Source organism: Mycothermus thermophilus (genome assembly GCF_041956435.1).
Source record: "Mycothermus thermophilus strain CBS 625.91 unplaced genomic scaffold VTJ04scaffold_4, whole genome shotgun sequence".
Classification (NCBI taxonomy): domain Eukaryota; kingdom Fungi; phylum Ascomycota; class Sordariomycetes; order Sordariales; family Chaetomiaceae; genus Mycothermus; species Mycothermus thermophilus.
This window is the reverse complement of record NW_027191430.1, coordinates 147229-164546: the sequence shown is the minus strand read 5'-3', so window position 1 is coordinate 164546 and position 17318 is coordinate 147229. Positions and strand designations below refer to the sequence as shown.

Sequence of the window (17318 nt, the reverse complement as noted above, 5' to 3'; positions counted from 1 at the left end):
GCTGTTCGTTGACAGTCCGTTTAGTCGTGAAGTATTGCAGGGCGTGGTAGTCGGTGACAATCTGCGCCTTCTTCTGTGTGATCAGAAGAAGCTTGGGCGCTGTGCTGCTCCTCGCAGGATAGCTCGCGAATGGCGGTCTTGATCATGCCAAGGATGGCTTGGCGGGATGCCATGACTATGAAGAAATAATTACTTCTATATAGGAAATAACAAGAACGTTAAGCAGGGGATCGGGCTTTTAGGGCTTAAGATTCCCGGTCGCCTTTCGATGAGTTGGTTCTGGCTCAGGGCTGGGAAGTAAATAAGTCGGTCGGAGAGACTGATGGGAATTCCGCGCCTGGAAAAGCAAACAGTGGGAAAGCAGGATAGAGAGCTCCCAAAGGATATGCAGTGTGTTTTGGGAGAACACGACACAGCGTTTGTAGTTCATTGTTCTTTGCGATTACTTGTTGTTTGTTTACTTCCCCTCTTTGGCCTGTCTCTGGTTTGTGAGAGCCTTAGATGACCGACAGGCCCGACAACCGGACCGTCTTCCTTGGGACAATCACGAGCTCAGTAAAAGTACTCGTCTCTGCTCTAGTCATTTCAAAAACCTGTAGCTTCTTCCGGAGTTTGTTCCCCCTCGAGTTGTTCCTTGTTTCAGTAACTTACGCATAGGATTCGGGGCTGCAATATTAGTCGCTTGAGCAAGTCGATGGCTTGAAATATCACCAACAATGATTGAGTCAGATTGAGTAGACACGCAATCGGTTCCATGTCATTCAGCGTTTTCTACTTTTGCATTTTGCTTGTTATCCCCCTCCAACCGACCACGTCACCCAACACCACCGCCTCAGAGCAAACCAAATGTCCAGGAGCTTTCCCAGTTGTACGTCTGTCCAGGCCCAAAGATCTGGTGCTCGAGCCGGTTCCACTCCGGGCTAGAAACTCTATGTCAGCGCCATAAAATTCAGAAAATGGGGAGAGGGGGGAAACTCACTGATTAATCCCATCCGGCCAATCCTGCGCCTCGATCGCGATACAGCTGCTCCTCGTCACCGTCTCATGCTTGCCCTTAATCCCCTGCGTCTTCTTCAGCTTCGCGCTCCCATCACTCCAGTTGCACGAGTACAGCACCACACCGGCCTGATCCGTCCTCAACTCCGCCTTGACACCGGAGAACTCGCTGGCGAGGGTCACCACGACCGCGTCCTTGGGCGCGTCCTCGATCAGCCAGTAGCCGTTGTACCCTTCGCAGGCGCCGTTGGCGCCGCAGTTACCCTCGAAGCCGGGCTGGTCGCGCGCGTGGCCGACGGTGAGGCTGGGCGAGGAGGCGAAGTCGTTGATGGACCCGGGTTCGGCGGTCAGGATCTCGCCGGTGGGCAGGGAGCCTTGGTCGGCGGCCAGGTAGCGCTTGGAGTAAGGGAGGTAGAGGAGGTGGTCCCAGATCTTGTCGGTCGCGGGGTTGCGGTAGGCGTCGAGGTTGAAGTAGGTGTGTTGGTTGAGGAGGATGGCTGGAGGCATGGGTCAATACGTGGCATGTTTAGGCTGAAATGGGGAGGGAATAGGGAAGGGATCGTGGGAGAAGTGTGAACATACGCGTCTTCTGATCCAACGAGCGCGCCGTGATCTTGATGTTCCACGTGTTTTCGCTGACCGAATACGTCACATTGGCCTCGACGCGGCCTGGGAATCCTTTCGAGGACTCGGACTCATCCAGGAGGCTGAAGGTGATGGAGTCGTGCGAGAAGGCCGTGACGTTCCAGAAGCGGTAGGACCAGTTGTTGGTGCCGCTGTGCAGCGTGTTGGGCCCGTCGTTCTTTTCCGTGTAGTACGTCACCCCGTCGATGGTGTACTGCCCGTTGCCGATGCGGTTGGCGTACCGTCCGGGAATGGCGTTGTACACGGGGTGGCCGGGGTCGATGGCTGGTTAACATGTCAGTTATGCGCTATGATTATTATGTTGTTGGAGAGGGCTTATACTGACGGTAGTAGTCAACATCATCGTAGCCCAGGACAACATCAATCGGCTTGCCGTTCTTGTCCTTGACGTACAGGTTGGTCAAGGTGGCGCCATAAGGGATGAACTGAATTTCGGTTATTAGTGAGTCCGACATATGGTAGCCTCTTCCTCGCATAACATACCTGAGCCTTGATGCCCTTCGCAGAGATGGTGTAGCGACCGTCCTTGTCTGGGCCAGGAACCTTCTTGCCAGCGAGGGCAACGTCTGCCACGGCCGCGGCGAAAAGGAGAGAGAACTTCATCCTCAGTCACCAACTCCCAACGTCTAGTATGTACAAAGAGAGAGTGTGTGCGGATGTGTGTTTCCGAGAAAGAGTGACCTCACAACCGCCCAACACTAGGGAAGCAGCAGCCGCAACACTCGACGAGGCAACGAAAGTGGGGGGGTCAGAGTAGGCAGACTCCAAGACCACATCCCATCCATCTCACGCTGGCCGGACTTCCTGTCCTTTTTATCCTTCCACCCTTCGGCCTAACTCCGCACGCACTTGACTGCTAATACTACCACTCCTGCTTGGGTTCCTGTTGGTCCTGTCGCAGCCAGTGCCACCCTGGGGGGAGGACCAATGTCCTAGAAACCCATGATGGTACACTAGGTAGGCAAGTAAGAGCCCCTTTGTAAGCAAGCAACCTTTTGGTTTCTGCCGACATCCCCCGATACGACATCAATGTTTCAACCCTGACGAATCAGCAATGTGTAGAGTTTCCTCCAATGGTGAAGTACCTTCAGTTCGGCACATTTTGGACCCCAAGCCATTCCGAGAGCTGGGGTGCAGGACACGCGTGCGGGGAAGCGAGCACTGGTCCGGAGACTTGGAAAGCCCGTCGGGTTTATTTATGGGCGTGCCTTGGTAATTATGGGAATATCAGGCTGAGTTGCGGGGGAGATGAAATGGACGTGTACATTGCCAGTAAGGCAGTATTCTCTGGAGGATGTGCTGTGCATGAAAACAGAAAATAACCCGACGCCGTGAGATCCCTACCCCCCCTCATTCACGTTGCATATGAGGTGTGTCTAGAAGTATGCAGGAACTTGCACTTGGATCTGGTGTGATGGAGAGCTGCCAATCATGGGCAATGGGTGATGTCGTAAAGGAGGGGACGTGAGGGGGACGACCGTTACGAGTGGGTCTGTCGATGCCTTGCTTGGATCAGGGACCTACATAAGCACCTAAGCTCCGTTGGTGTGTACATACATATGGATCGGCGAGCATGAGGGGTGATCAGCATTGCGTGCTGGGATGGGCCACTTAAGTGACCCTGACATAAGTCGGGGATAATAATAAGATGAGGGATGAAGAGACCAAACGATCTGGAGCCATGAGGGTGTCCTCAACTTTGGGTTCATGTAACTCTATGAGCGGATGAAATCATTGAATAATCTCAATGACGGTCTCACATGCAATTTTGCCTAGACTTTACTCACGCCATGCTGGCTCAATACATACATAAGCTGGTCATCATTCTCAACGGAGTTTTCGCAACGCCGACGCTTCTGAGACAAGTGGTGACTTGCGGCGAATATCCGTCCCGAGACAACCTTGCGCCAGATCAAGAATGCTTTAGGTAAGAGGGCTCAGACACAAGACTTTTCAATTGAACGTTGGCCAAAACGTCAGCGTTTATTTTCATTAACTCATAGCATCCTCATTACTTAACCCCAAGTGTTTGTTGAGGCTCCTCCCTCACGGTCGAGGCTTGCGTCCTCTGAGACCCATCCTCCCTAGACCCGTTTCATCACGGCGTATTAAACTAAGAAGTATACATTAAAAGAAGCCTGGCTGGTGACCACAGCTGAGCGAGTCCCAGACTATCAGGCAGAAGGCGCGTCCAGGGAAAACGGTCCCAAGGCACGCAGCAACAAATCTAGCACAAATCCACCCTCCCAGATTCCCCTGTGTGTGTGTGTGTGTGTGTGTGTGTGTCCAAACCAAACCAAACAATGTCACAATCGCTTATGCCGCCATGCCGCTTGTATGTTTTTTTCTGCTCCCAATGCCATCCAATCCGATGCATGGCAGCTCAGATCAACATTTCTCAACAAAACGATATCGGGACGTAAAAATCGTCTTACTCGTCTTTGCCACCCTTGCCCTTGCCATCCTTCTTTTGCGGGATTGGGTTCCCCTTCTCATCAACCAGGCCCTTCTCACGCATGACGCGCAGGGCCTCGTTCAGAGGGTCAAGCTCGGGCTGGGGAGGGCGGTGGGACTTGAAGTAGCTGTCGGCCCAGGTGAAGTACTGGCCATAGTTGACAGTGAAGTAGATGTGGTGCAGAGTGTGGTGGGCGGGGCTGTTGATGTACTTTTCGAGCCAGTGGCCAGTGATCATGTCGGCGTCGTGGATGAAAATGGTCCAGACCTGCACCAGGAGGAAAAGAACCATGTACAGATATTTCTGAGTGGGGCAAATGAAGACGAAGACGCTAGGGTGGTGTCAGCAACACAGCCGCCGGTGATGCCTACATTAAAGGGGGCAGGATAAGACATACTGGTAGGGCAGCGACTGGAGATAGCCGTCGACGGGGTGGAAGGCAAGGGCGGCCCAGGGAGTCGGGACTGGAACATGTCAGCGGCCTTGCTCAGAGGTGGGAAAGGAGAAAACATACTGATCCACTTGTGATGCGGCTTGTGGACGTATTTGTAGACGCTGGGGTGGTGCTCAAGGCGATGAATCCAGTAGATCATGAAGTCATTCCAGATCATGAAGAGAACAGTCGAAACAAGCATCCATGTCCAGCCGTAGTCGTCGACGCGAGTATAGAGCAAGCTGTGACCGCGCACCTCAGCCAGGAAGAAGGGAAGGGTCATGATGTTGATCCATGGAATGGCGCGCATGGACATGGTGATTTCCTGGCGGATCTGGTTCTTGAGGAAGCGGGGATGATACTCGAGACGGCGGTCGAAGACGAAAAAGTAGGACAGGAAGCTGAAGAAGAAGTAGATGGCCGACGCGCCGATCTGAGTAACGATAAAGATGGAGATGCATTGGCGAATGATGTTGTCGCGGGCCCAGATGGAGCCGTAGGTCGGGGCCGCGTTCACATCGATCGGGATGCCGGTGGTGGCATTGCTGTTCAAGGCCGACGGCGCCTTTGCGGGGAGGAAATAGGCGTACGCCTTGTCGAAGACCAGAGGGTCGAGAATCTCAAGCGCGGTATCCATGGCGATGGCGTGGTGTTGACGGCTCCCCGGTGAAAGTGGTGAGAACGAATATGGCGGGTATGATGGCGGCGGAGGAGGAGATGGTGGTGGTGGTGATGATGCTGGCGATTACGGCAGCAGTGTCCTCGTCCCGGTGATCATGCGCTGGCCATCAAGTGAGGTTGAAAGTTGGAACTTGGGCAGGCCGGCGGGTTGGAGGTTTTTTTTGGGAACGGGATGTTGAAGAGGACGAGAAGGTGGAAGATAAGATGTGACGGTGAGGGATGTTGCGTCAAAAAAAGAAGGCCAGGAATCCCCGGAATCCACACACATCCCAGGAATCCCAAGAATCTCTGCGCCGGGACAAGCCAAGACACCGAGCTTGCCAATCCACAAGCCTTGCAGAAGAACCAGTCAATGGCGTTCGGTTAATCGGGACCCACTCGGCTAGGCAAAATTGCATGGGGGTCCATGGCGTGTGTGGGCAGACAACAGAGCTTTGTGGTTCGTCTTTGCCGCGTCGGAACCTGCGGCTTCCGGGGCTTTGCAAGCTTCACATCCATTTTCCATGTTTTTGCTGCGAAGAATCGGCTGGCCTGCACGGGGACCTCCGTCTGCCATTGACACCTGTAAGCTCGGAATTCCGAGATTTTCCGGTCCGTTGCCATGTGTCGTGGTTACACAGGGAGACAACACCACAAGAAACACGTCCAACACGCGCGCGTCACCACAGATCCAGAACTACCAAGTTTTGTTGTTCACTGACAAAACAAAAACACAGAGTCATGACTATTTCTCAGCCCCAGATGTGGACCCGACGCTCAAGCTCTCTTCCCTTCCACCAAGCATCCAAGCACCCTCAGCCGTCAACACCTAACCCATCTTGCACTGCTCAATTCGACCCACTCTGATGAGAATGGCCTCTCAGCCATGAGCAGCAAGGTGTGCTGTACTACAATCTTGATGCACCTAGTCGGCCTCAGCACGCAACATGCTTGTCGATCGCACCTCATCAAGATCATGACGTCGAGATAAAGTTCAACCCTGCGTTCAGAGGGCCATTGGAGCTTGGCTGCAGCTCTCCGGCTCTGGGGCCACGTATTGATCTGCTCCCTCACAGGCTGCGATGCACCTCTACATGAGGCTTGCTGGGCCGTAATTAGCTGAAACAGCATGTCATCAACCTGGGGAGCACATCAACTAGTACTACTCCGTAACTGGTGTTGTAACTGTTCAGCTCTTACAGAGTACCCTCGCCATACCCGATATCGCCATGCGTTGTCCTCTCGCAGCTTCGCCGCCTGCCCCTCGAACCTCCCCATTGGCACCGCATCGCGAACACGATTCCGACCTGCTCACGCGAAGAGCCAACGGAGGGAACCAACAGCTACAACCATCTCATTGACGGTGTTTGTCGACGGCTCATTGTCCGTTCAGGAGGGCTGCGATAAAGATCGTATCGATGTGTTTTCCACGTGGACCATGTGATTGTTGACCTCATCGTCGCCCTCCCCGTTGGTCTTGGTGTTGGACCCGCATAACTGGTGCCCAATGCCCGGTTGAGGACCAACCCCTCCTTGCCTTTTGGCGGGGCATGACCGGGGGGGACGAAGAGGATGGGTTTCTTGTCCTGGTCCTGAATTCCCATGCTGGGAAGAACGCCTCCAGGAAGCGGAAAGCTTGACCACCAGCCCGCAGTTTGGGGAGCATGTTTCCGTCTCACCATATAACCCTATCATCAGTCTCTGTGGGCAAGACTCCACCAAACCAGAGGCCCGAGATCAGGTGGCCCACAACACCACTCTAAAATCAAGAACAAGAGCAAGCGTTTGTCAGTGCAGTCAGAAGAAAACATTTGAAATCTCATCTGGCGGGAGCAAGAGATGGAGAAACAGCTTTGGAGGAAAAGACATACACTCCAGAGGAAGCCAAACTTCACTTTTCATAGGTTGTTTCGTTTCCAGGGCAGTCAAATCCTTTGGACATGCTTCGGAACAACAATAAGTAAGTTTTTAAGCGACAAAGGTATCAGTATGTACGTCAACGCTGACTCCCGTAGTCAAACACCAACCTAGGGCGAAATATGAATGACATCATCCCGGACGTCAAAATAAGGTTGAAAATAAGATTCAAGTCGTCCAATCGGAGCATGCTTCTGTAGATCGGGGTTGGGCTGCCGGCGAACAAAGCAGATCTCTCACCATTACACAATCCTCCCCCCAAGGATCGCGGCGAAGCGTTCCGATTCGAGAATGTAGAAGCATCGCAACAGGCACAACAGACATGCGAAAGGGTGTGGTGGCGCAGAAGAAGAGTGGAAATTCCGAAAGGCTGCAGGAGGTCAGCCAGCCTTAAGGCAACATTGATGCGGGGAAGCACTGCCACAATCACAGCCAAAAAGTTAAGTTATGGCCCAGCGATGGGAAGCATCTCGCGACGACAAGAGGTCCTGCCTAGAAAGAGATTGTATCGCTGTAGAAACGAAGTTGTCGGTTCAAGCAGCAGGCATCCATCCGATACATTGGAACTTGATCCCTACCTACGGTAACATCGCTGGGCCTTGGGAGCTAAGAGTCATCCTTCGGTTAGGTGTGGCCCGTCATCAAAGCACCCTTCCTCAGTGCAGATCGCGCGATGTATGGCACCTGTGTCTGCTATCAGCTATCGAACTAAGCTAGGATATTGAATGTGAGAAGTGAGTCATTTGGACAATATGACAACAACAGAAAGGGGCTGCTCCAACCGACGGTGGCTTGGACAGAGCGGTGTCTGACATAAGAGGGACCACCACGCCTGTTTACCAGCTACTCGTCGACCTCGCATCGACCTTGGACGCTCCGAAAAAGCAGATTTGATTGTTTGGCCGTTTCACCAGAGACCTGACCTGTACCACCCCGCCGTGGAACATTTACCACGGCATCAACCAGCCAGATCCGACCCCGGCCCCTGACCATGGCCGCCGAGATTCCCGGGTCGCCCATCGGCGCCGGCAGCGACGCCGGCGAAGACGCCCTGTCTGATGTCGGCTCCGATAGCTCCGTCCTCTCCGGCTTCACCAACGTCACTTACGACCGGGTGCCCGCGGATCCCTCCAAGAAAGACGAGCGGCCCGAGGACCGCATGGAAAAGGTCCTCAAATGGCTGCAGCCCACTGACTATCTCTCGCCGGGCGGGGAGTTTCAGAAGCATTTGCGCGCTCACGTGAAAGGAACGGGGGAGTGGATGAAGGGACAGCAGGTGTTTCGGAGGTGGATGGCGCTGGGAGGAAGCGATGGAGAGCAGGATGGTGAGGAATCGGATGTGGAGGTGGTGGATGTGGAGGAAGCGACGGAACAGGACGGCGACTGCGGGTTGCTCTATGTTCGCGGCGTCGCGGGAAGTGGGAAGTCGGTGTTTTCGGCATCCACGATCTGCCAGCTGCAGGAAGCTTCCGGAGACCACATTGTCCTCTTTTTCTTCTTCCGCCAGATCGTGGACCGCAACCATACTGCCCGATACTTGGTTCGAGACTTCGCCGCTCAGCTGCTGCCGCACAGCCCGTCGCTGCAGTCTGCGTTGTGGCAGCTGTCCAAGACGCAGCATGTCCGGGGCAATGAGCTGACCCTCATTTGGTCGACGTTCGTGGACGCGTTGGAAAGGGATGCGGACCTCCTCCGTGGCCGAATCTTCTGTGTGGCAGATGCCCTCGATGAGATGGACGAATGCGAGCTGGATGATCTGGTCGCCAGGTTGATGGATCTGGCAACCCCGAGGGATGGAGGGAAGCCCGCTCTGGCGAGAGTTCTGATGACGAGCCGGCCGATTTCCCGCATCGAGAACGTTGTTTTGCGGCATCCCAGAGTTGCGAGGATGCGCCTCGACCCAGCCAAGCTGTCGCCGGACGTGGAACGATACGTGGATGCCCGAATGGACGAGATGCTCAGGGAGGGACTCCTAGGGGCCGCCGACGCGAAGAACAAAGGCGAGCTGATTCGACAAACCATCTGCACCCGCGCCAAGGGACTCTTTCTGCACGCCCGCCTTGCCCTGGACAACCTCGCCGACGCCCTTCGTGAAGGTCAGGTCGTCCCCGACGAGCTTCCGCAGAGACTCGACGAGCTCCTTCCGAGCACGCTCTATTCCGTCTACGAAGGGATGCTCCGCGAACACGCCCGGCGGAGCGGCCTGACCTCGCAGCAGCAGGCACAGCTGCTCGCATGCGTGACGCGTGCGCGCCGCCCGCTTCGGCTGATCGAGCTGGGCTCGCTCGTGGCGCGTCTGATGGGCGATGGCGACCTCCGCCGGGGCAAGGACCTGGTGCGCACAGGCTGCGGGCGCTTGTTGGAGCTCCTCGAGGACGAGACGGTCAGCGTTATCCACCACTCCTTTACCGAGTTCCTGAACGATCCGGAACGTAATGCAGACGGCACCACCGCTGGGTTCCCGGTGTTGTCGGACAGCGAGTCACATGCCATGCTTGCGCAGCTGTTACTCCAATACCTTGACCGGTGTCCTCTCTCCGAGGTAGCCGTCATCGACGATCTCCCGGCCCCGAACTGCGACCCCGACGGTCCCGACAGGGAGTGCAACAACAAAATTGACTGGGAAAATGAGAAATGGCGCCGAAAGCGCAAGGCAACCGCAGATGCAAAAGTGGACCACCAGTTGTCGTCCTACGCCACGGAGAGCTTGATATTCCACATGAGCAAGATTACGGCAGGAACATCAGCAGCAGACCAAATCCTGGACGCCCTGGACCAGTACTTGAGACCCGGAACACCGGCGTTCCAGGCGTTGATGGTTTTGACCTGGAAAGGACCGTGGTCCGCATCTTGCACCGTTCTCCATATTTTGTGTGCCCACGAGGATGCCGGTCTCGTCCCGGACTATGTCATGCAGCACCTCATCAACCGCGATCCGGAGCTCATCGACACTCCAGATCTAGACAACAGGACGCCGCTTTCTTACGCGGCGGAACGAAGGAAAGCTCGTCTCGCGGAGATGCTCCTCCGCGCCGGCGCTGACCCCACCTCGGGCAAGGGCACATCCATGGGCTTCACACCCTTCCACTATGCGATTTTTCGGGACCGCGAGGCAACCGTGCGCCTGTTTCTCGAAGAGGGAGTCGACCCGTTCCTCAAGACGTGGCCAGAGATTGACGAGGATTCGGCAATGCACGCCACCCCGAGCGAACAAGAAGAGGCTGCCGAGAGGGCCGAGAAGCAAAGGATTACGGCACTGGAGTTCGCCTTCAAAAGGGCTGGCCCTCAGGTCATCCGCGCCTTCTTGCCGTTTGTTCCGGAGGGGGAGATCAACAAGTTGATGCACGAAACTCGCGAGGTGGAAAGCCTGCGGGTGATACTTGAGACAGGAAAGGCCGATGTCAACAGCATGTTCAAAGGCGAGACAAAATTGTTCGCCGCGGCGGGTAGCCATTCTGTTGAGACGGTGAAACTCCTGTTGGAGTTTGAGGCCGACCCCATGAAGCGATGTTCTGGCCGCAAATACAAGTGGGAATGGGAGGACAAGTTCTCTCTTAACGTCAAGCGGCACCCAACACCCCTTCATGCATTGGCGGAAAATTGGGCGTCTCTCGACGACCCTTACCTTTGGGGCGGTTCAGACGCGGCCGAGTGTCTCCGGCTGCTTGTCGATGCCGGTGCTGATGTCAACGCCACCATGGACTCATATCACGGAAAGAACGTGACCCCGTTGCACCTCGCCATCACGGCGAATGATTATGATGGTATCGGTAATGAGGCCGTCGAAGCGCTTCTCGCGGCCGGCGCCGACCCCAATGCCCGGACAGAGCGCGGAAACACGCCACTTCACCTCGCCTGGCCGAGCATACCGGTGTTGGAGTTGCTCGTCAAACATGGTGCTGACCTCCACGCGCGAAACTCTGACGGGAGAACCCCTCTTCTTGAGATTCTTTACCAAGAAAGCTGCAAAAGCACGTGGCGCGACAACAAGCCAGACGCTTCGGCCTTCCTCAAGCTTCTCGAGCTCGGGGCTGACCCCAACGACGCTGACAACAATGGCGATACCGTCCTCCATTACGTCTTGGGATGCATGAAATGCTTGGCTGACGCGGCTCCGGTACCGCTTGTCACAGAGCTGCTCCGAGCCGGGGCCGATCCCAACCGCAGAAATGCCAAGGGTCAGTCCCCCATCTGGAGATGGCCTCTTAAGTATGAACTTCCCATCATGCCACAGGACGAGGAACTGTTGCGTCTTCTCCTCGACGCCGGGATGGACCTGAACTTGCGCGATAATAAAGGCCGGACCGTTCTCTTCGAAAAGGTTCAGTGTCGAGATTCCATCGAAATGGTCCAGTTTCTTGTGCGACATGGCGCTGATCCCACCCTTCTCGACAACAAAGGACGATCTCTGTTGCACGCGGTTATGAAGGACAATGCCGGGAACTTTGGGGCGCTGATGGCGTTGGGAGTCCCGGCCGACATCGTCGACGAGGACGGGAACACCATCTTGCATGAACTGTTCCGTCGGTGTCCGGCCTTTCAGTTGAGACAACCAGTCCAGGCCCTGATCGAAGCCGGCGCCTCGCCCCTGGCCCGAAACCTGAAGGGAGAGACTGTTCTGCACCTTGCCCACAGCTCAGAGGCGGTGGAATTCGTGTTGGACACGCCGGCCTTCCGGGGTTTAGACCTCAACGAACGAGACGCGGACGGCCTGACGCTGATGCATCATCTGGCGTGGTGCTCGGCAGAGGTGATGTGGGAGCTCATCCGCGCCGGCGGGGATGTTGATGTCGTCACGCCGAAGGGGATGACTCCGCTCCATTACGCGACTTCGAGAGGTTTGGCCTCGACCGTGGACCTGTTGCTGGCGCAGTACCGCGAGCGAGGCACGCTGGAGAAGCACATCAACAGGCTGGGCGATGGCAGGACGCCGCTTCACCATGCGTGTCAATCAGGAAGCTATGAGACGGTGTGGACGCTGCTTCACTATGGGGCGGACGCAACTCTTGCTGATGAAGCCGGCCTCAGACCTCTCCACGCCCTGGCTGAGTTTGAGGAGGATGAGAAGCCCTGGCGTTCCCATCGACAATGGTGGCGCGCTGGTGGAATCGTCAAGTTGCTCAAACTGGCTGGGGCGGATGTCAACCTTGAGGCCGCGGTTCTGGTGGCAGACGGAACTCAGACGCAGATGTTTACACCGTTGGATCTAGCGGTGGAAAGGAAACGCTGGGAAATGGTGCGCCGACTGCTCGAACACGGCGCCGAGCCGCGGGACCATCACAAAACATTGGAGGAGTTCATCCTGGCAACGGACAAGGTGAAGGCGACCGAGAAAACAAGAGAAGTCATGAAGGCCTTATTATCGTCGGGCAAAGGACGTGCCGCATTCACAGAACACGGACGGCCACGTTGGCGTGGTCGCTGGGCCATCAGCCAAGATCCAACTCCCAGCGAGCCCTCGCCTCTAATCGCTTGTGGCAAGGACATATTTGACGTCATCGCAGAGCAGGCCATTACGGATACAGACCGGGTCGATCCAGACGAGCTCCTCCATTTCCTTCTCACGGACGGGGACTTTGACAGCATCAAGGAGTACGCCGAGCTGGGTGGGGACGTTCTCTGGAGAGAATTCTCTATGAACCTCACTTTTCTCCACAAGCTGGCGACCGACGGCGCAGCTGACCTTCTCGAGTTCTTCGCGGACAAGGTGGCCGAGCTCGAAGCCCAGGAGCGCGAGCTCCCAAGCGATAAGCTCGGAGGCACCCTCCTCGGCACCGCTTGCCACCGCGATCTGCCATCTCTTCACGTCCTGCAGGTTCTTGTGGACAAGGTTGGAGTGGATGTCAACGCCATCCATGATCGCAAGATGTTTTCCTACGAGAGAGGGCGGTGCGCGCTGCATGTTCTTGCGCAGGCACAGCACTTCTGGCAGATCGAGGCGGTCGAGTATCTTCTTTCGAGGGGTGCGGATATCGAAGCTAGGGATGAGCGAGGTTTCACGGCCCTTCTCGTCGCCGTTTCGGAGGCCGGGGTTTGGTGTGAGCAGATGGTCCCAGTGCTGTTGAAGCACGGGGCGGATGTCAACGCGACGGTTCTCGGGGACGGTCTAACGCAAGGAGCCACGGCGCTGGGGTTGTCGAGCAGCCCCGAGATCACCAAGATCCTCCTGGAACATGGGGCCCATATTCACAGGTCTCCTGACACGCTACGTCTCGTCGTCGCGGAGTGTATGAAACCCAGCGTTGTCAAGGTGCTCCTGGAAGCAGGGATGGACCCGAACGAGCTGCCACACCCACAAACCAAGGAGACCCGGTATGCTCTCCACGAAGCTGCCAGGCCGGATGTTTACGGTGACGATCTCACATCGCGACAGGATGCCATGATCGAACTGCTCCTCTCTCACGGTGCCGACCCCTACGTGTCCTACGATGATGGTAGATTTGTCCTCCAGGCCATTGTCGAGGAACGCGGCAAGGCACAGAGCGTTTTGTCTCGTCTCCAACGACCGGATTGCAACCGCAAGGGATGCCATGGACGGACTCTGCTGATCTCGGCATGCATGCCGCTTGTTCGGCTGAGCCCTCCACACTCGAGACTGCCAGCATTTGTCATGGTCGAGGTCGTGCGGGCTCTCATCGACGCCGGTGCCGATCCCCTCCTGACAGACGACACGGGTCGCACGCCTCTCCACTGGTTCTGCACATACGAGGGTGAACTGAAGGAGGAACACCGCGAGGCGTTCCGGGCTCTCATTGCGCAGGGCCCTGCCGCTATCCATGTCCCTGATTCTCGAGGGCACAAGCCGGTACACATCGCGCTGTCTGTTTACGCAAACCGGGGGCAGACATCGGCATTCATGGTGCAGCATCTACTCTCTCAGGGCGCCGACCCGGCCGATCCGGACCCCGAGACGGGAAATACAGCCTTGCATTTCCTCGCCCCGCGGCTGGTGGGGGAGAAAACGGCCGCCGCGGAGGCTGCGTCCCTGTTCAGAGAGGTAACGACGCGCGTGGGCATCAACGCGCGCAATAAGGCCGGGGAGACGCCGCTGTTCCCCTTCGCGGCGGCGGAATGGCGCGCCTCGCGCGACCCGGAACGCCGCGGCGGCTGGTTCGACGACGAGAAGTACGCCGCGGCGCACGACGTGACGCACGCGGCGGCGCTGGACCAGGTCTTGCTGCCGCTCGGGGCGGACGTGAAAGCGGCGGTGGACAAGCGAGGATGGACGCTACTCCACGTGACGGCCGACCGCCAGCCTGATATGAGCGACTACGGGTACTGGAGTTCGGGTAAGGAGGTGGTGGACACGTTCAAGAGGTTCATGGAGCTCGGGCTGGACCCGCGTGCGGAGGATGGGGAGTTGAGGACGCCGATCGATGTGGCGGTTGCGAGGGATTGGAGGGGGATTGTGCAGTTGTTTAATGAGGAAGGGGAGGATTAGAAGGGATTTTGAGATGGGAAGGGGGTTTGGAGGGTCAAGCTATTGTCAGGTTTTGGATTACTAGTTGTTGGATAGACTTTCGTTCCTCGAGTCACATTCATCACGTCCCCGACTCCGACATTCTTGCTCTACCGGCTCACAGCGATGAACAGACCTTCATTCCTTGAGTCATTGGCATCCTCAGCCTCGGCCTCGACCTCCTTGCTCTAGGTACCAGCTCAGCAATGAAGATTATGACATGTGATGCTCTTGTTCTCAGGGGCTGCTCAAGGAGTCGAAGCGAGGGGACGCGATCGAGTGTCTGTAAGTTCCCAGACCTCTGCGGCAGCACACCTTCAAAGAGGCTTGGTGACCGTTCGCGAAGGCGTGCACGAGCAGGTTCTTGGAGTTTTGGGGAAACTCCTCCGGATCTACACACACACAATGCATTGCATTCAATCGCCTCTCATAGGTATGGAGGGAGTCTTTTGCCAGGGAGGATAGTTTTTTCTGTTCAAGCCAAGTTGATGAAAGCTTGCTCGACCATGTGATGGTCTGTTTGAGGGCCTGAGCAGCTAGTGTCGTCCCGAAGGAGTGTCCAGCCGGAGCCATGTAACGCTCCGATACTCATCGGTTAGTGTGGCCAGAACCCAGTGATGTCAACGACCTGGAGCCAAGTCGGGAACCCCGGGACGAGTTGCACACACACTCGCCCAGGTTCCCGGGTGCTGCATGAACGCAACGTCCAGCTGCGAAATTGACACACCTACTCCGTAGTGCGTAGTAATACTTGGTAGGTATGTATGTACATACCGACGTGATCATCAAGGATGCTTGGCACTTATACTGTACATCAAAACTGCTTTCTCCGACCAATGGTTCGGTTTGCCATGTCCCTGGTTATACCGAATCCAATTCTCATCAATTTTCCCGATGTTTAGCTTATGGTCTTTTTATGTTCCAGATCATTGTCTCTCCAACAACACAATGGCAACGAGAGCTCGGTCTTCAGCTCAACATCTCCACAGTCAACTCCACAGAAGCTCCCCACCCCCGCATTGTCAACAACGCCCGACCCCAATTTGACAGCGGCCCACCCTGAAAACACGGGGTTAGAGAGTGGAGGTCGCCTGTAAGTGCCGACCGTGCGCCCACTTGGCAGCATCTTGGCACAGGTAGAACACAACTTGGCATCACTCTTGCAACGCGCTTCCACACGTCGCTTGCGAAGTTTCTTTCCTCGCTGTGACGACCGGAGGTCTGACCATCGGAGATAACGTCCTGGTTGGTGCTGGTGAAGTACAGCTCGTGGGAGTTCGAAGCACTATCGGTACCATCTTCCGCAGCTCTCCTCTAAACGGCGGATCCAGGTACAGTCCAATCCCCGCATGGCCAAAGCTTCGGTGGCGTTCCAATCTCCTGGACAGGAACACCACTCCAGCAACCCTCTCTCTTACACTAGCATGATCGACGTCAAGTATCTTAGTACGGACGCCACCTCGTTTTCGTGTCCCCAAGTCGCCGAACATCCAGGGTCACCACCAGCTCGTTCAACAGCCTTACAACCTCCCTCCCTCAGCCAGCCAAGACCGAAAAGTCGCATCGCCTGATGACTTGCCAGAAGCGTCTGGATGGAACGACTCAGGATCCCAAAGGAATCAATATTGTCACTATATGGGAATCCTTCCCAGCATACACCAATGATGTATGTACATAACTTACGGTACCAGCATCCCTTTATTTTGGTATATAGCCCCTGGAGTGCTGGGAACTCGTCTTGAATTCCTACATTCATCAAATGCTCTGTGACAAGAAACCATCACTCGTAGGTTCGGAGTCCGGAGTAATGTTCTGTCCCGGGAATCGTGTGCTTGACGAAACATCGGCAGCCTGGTTAGTCGACGCCAAACATCCACTTCTTCGGGAACTTCGCCCGCACCTTTTCTGCAAGGTGAAGCAAGTCAGGAAAGGTGGTCCCCCAGCCGTTGAAGCTGCGCCAGCGGGTGCGCGCAAGGAAGTACCCATTTCGGCGAGGGCCTCCGAACGTGGCGTTTCCACCAACTTAGTTTGCTATCCCCATGTCTAGTGCGCCGGAAATGGTGATAGCTTCGGCTGCGAGACCCCGTCACCAGCGGTTCGTGCGGCCGCCCGGCGGCAGTTGGAGACGTTGGAATGGGATTTCTGCATTGACACAATACACGACAATGGTTGACTTACTTAGCGGTCAGACAGGATGTTGGTAACATCGGGTAACTAGTCTAAACCTTCTTCATTTCAGACCAACATCTAGACGCCCGATCAACGAAGCCCTCATTCAGAGAGAGTACCTATGTACATACTGTAGAGTACGTCTGTATGTATGTCCATTCTACACGACGCCACAACCAACTACTGTTTGGAATCACCACTGATCCCCCACTCGCAGCCAACCGATATGATTTTCTACTTCACCGGACGCTGCAGCTTGCAGCGTAGCATCCCATCGCCACCATGTGCCTGCCAACCAGGTTTTCCCATCCCCCAACGCTGGCAGGCTGCAGATGCGGCCCGTGCGCGTCTGTGCTCCGTGACATGAACACGACCAGGGGGTGAACCGAACTCCGAACCTCCAAAACGGCGCCATCCCGTCTTACACCCCCAAGATCTCCACGGGAAGGATCCATCTCCTCGAGTCTCAGCCGGAGATCGGATGGGCAAAAAGCATCATTGAGCTGTCGACTGCATCGCATACTAATGCATGGTTGTGTATCTTTACATATAAATGCCGGGTTTTAACATGAGCCAGATACTAC

General features: G+C 55.9%; 4 protein-coding genes across 4 annotated transcripts; 2 read left to right on the top strand and 2 right to left on the bottom strand.

The window, feature by feature from the left end:
• Positions 1-832: 832 nt before the first annotated feature.
• Positions 833-2244, bottom strand: VTJ04DRAFT_5753 (uncharacterized protein; the record flags this gene model as incomplete). The annotated part of the gene is made up of 5 exons (XM_069363902.1): positions 833-920; positions 980-1493; positions 1579-1905; positions 1967-2066; positions 2125-2244. 5 exons carry the CDS (start codon positions 2242-2244, stop codon positions 833-835), a joined length of 1149 nt encoding a protein of 382 aa, XP_069217782.1.
• Positions 2245-3431: 1187 nt separating this feature from the next.
• On the top strand, positions 3432-4064 carry VTJ04DRAFT_5752 (uncharacterized protein; the record flags this gene model as incomplete). Its single annotated transcript, XM_069363901.1, has 3 exons — positions 3432-3509; positions 3760-3976; positions 4024-4064. The coding sequence occupies 3 exons, from the start codon at positions 3432-3434 to the stop codon at positions 4062-4064; spliced, it is 336 nt and encodes a 111-aa protein (XP_069217781.1).
• Positions 4065-4072: 8 nt separating this feature from the next.
• On the bottom strand, positions 4073-5166 carry VTJ04DRAFT_5751 (uncharacterized protein; the record flags this gene model as incomplete). The annotated part of the gene is made up of 3 exons (XM_069363900.1): positions 4073-4427; positions 4494-4560; positions 4611-5166. 3 exons carry the CDS (start codon positions 5164-5166, stop codon positions 4073-4075), a joined length of 978 nt encoding a protein of 325 aa, XP_069217780.1.
• Positions 5167-8097: 2931 nt separating this feature from the next.
• VTJ04DRAFT_5750 (uncharacterized protein) lies at positions 8098-14547 on the top strand (the record flags this gene model as incomplete). The annotated part of the gene is made up of 1 exon (XM_069363899.1): positions 8098-14547. The coding sequence occupies one exon, from the start codon at positions 8098-8100 to the stop codon at positions 14545-14547; it is 6450 nt and encodes a 2149-aa protein (XP_069217779.1).
• Positions 14548-17318: the final 2771 nt, after the last annotated feature.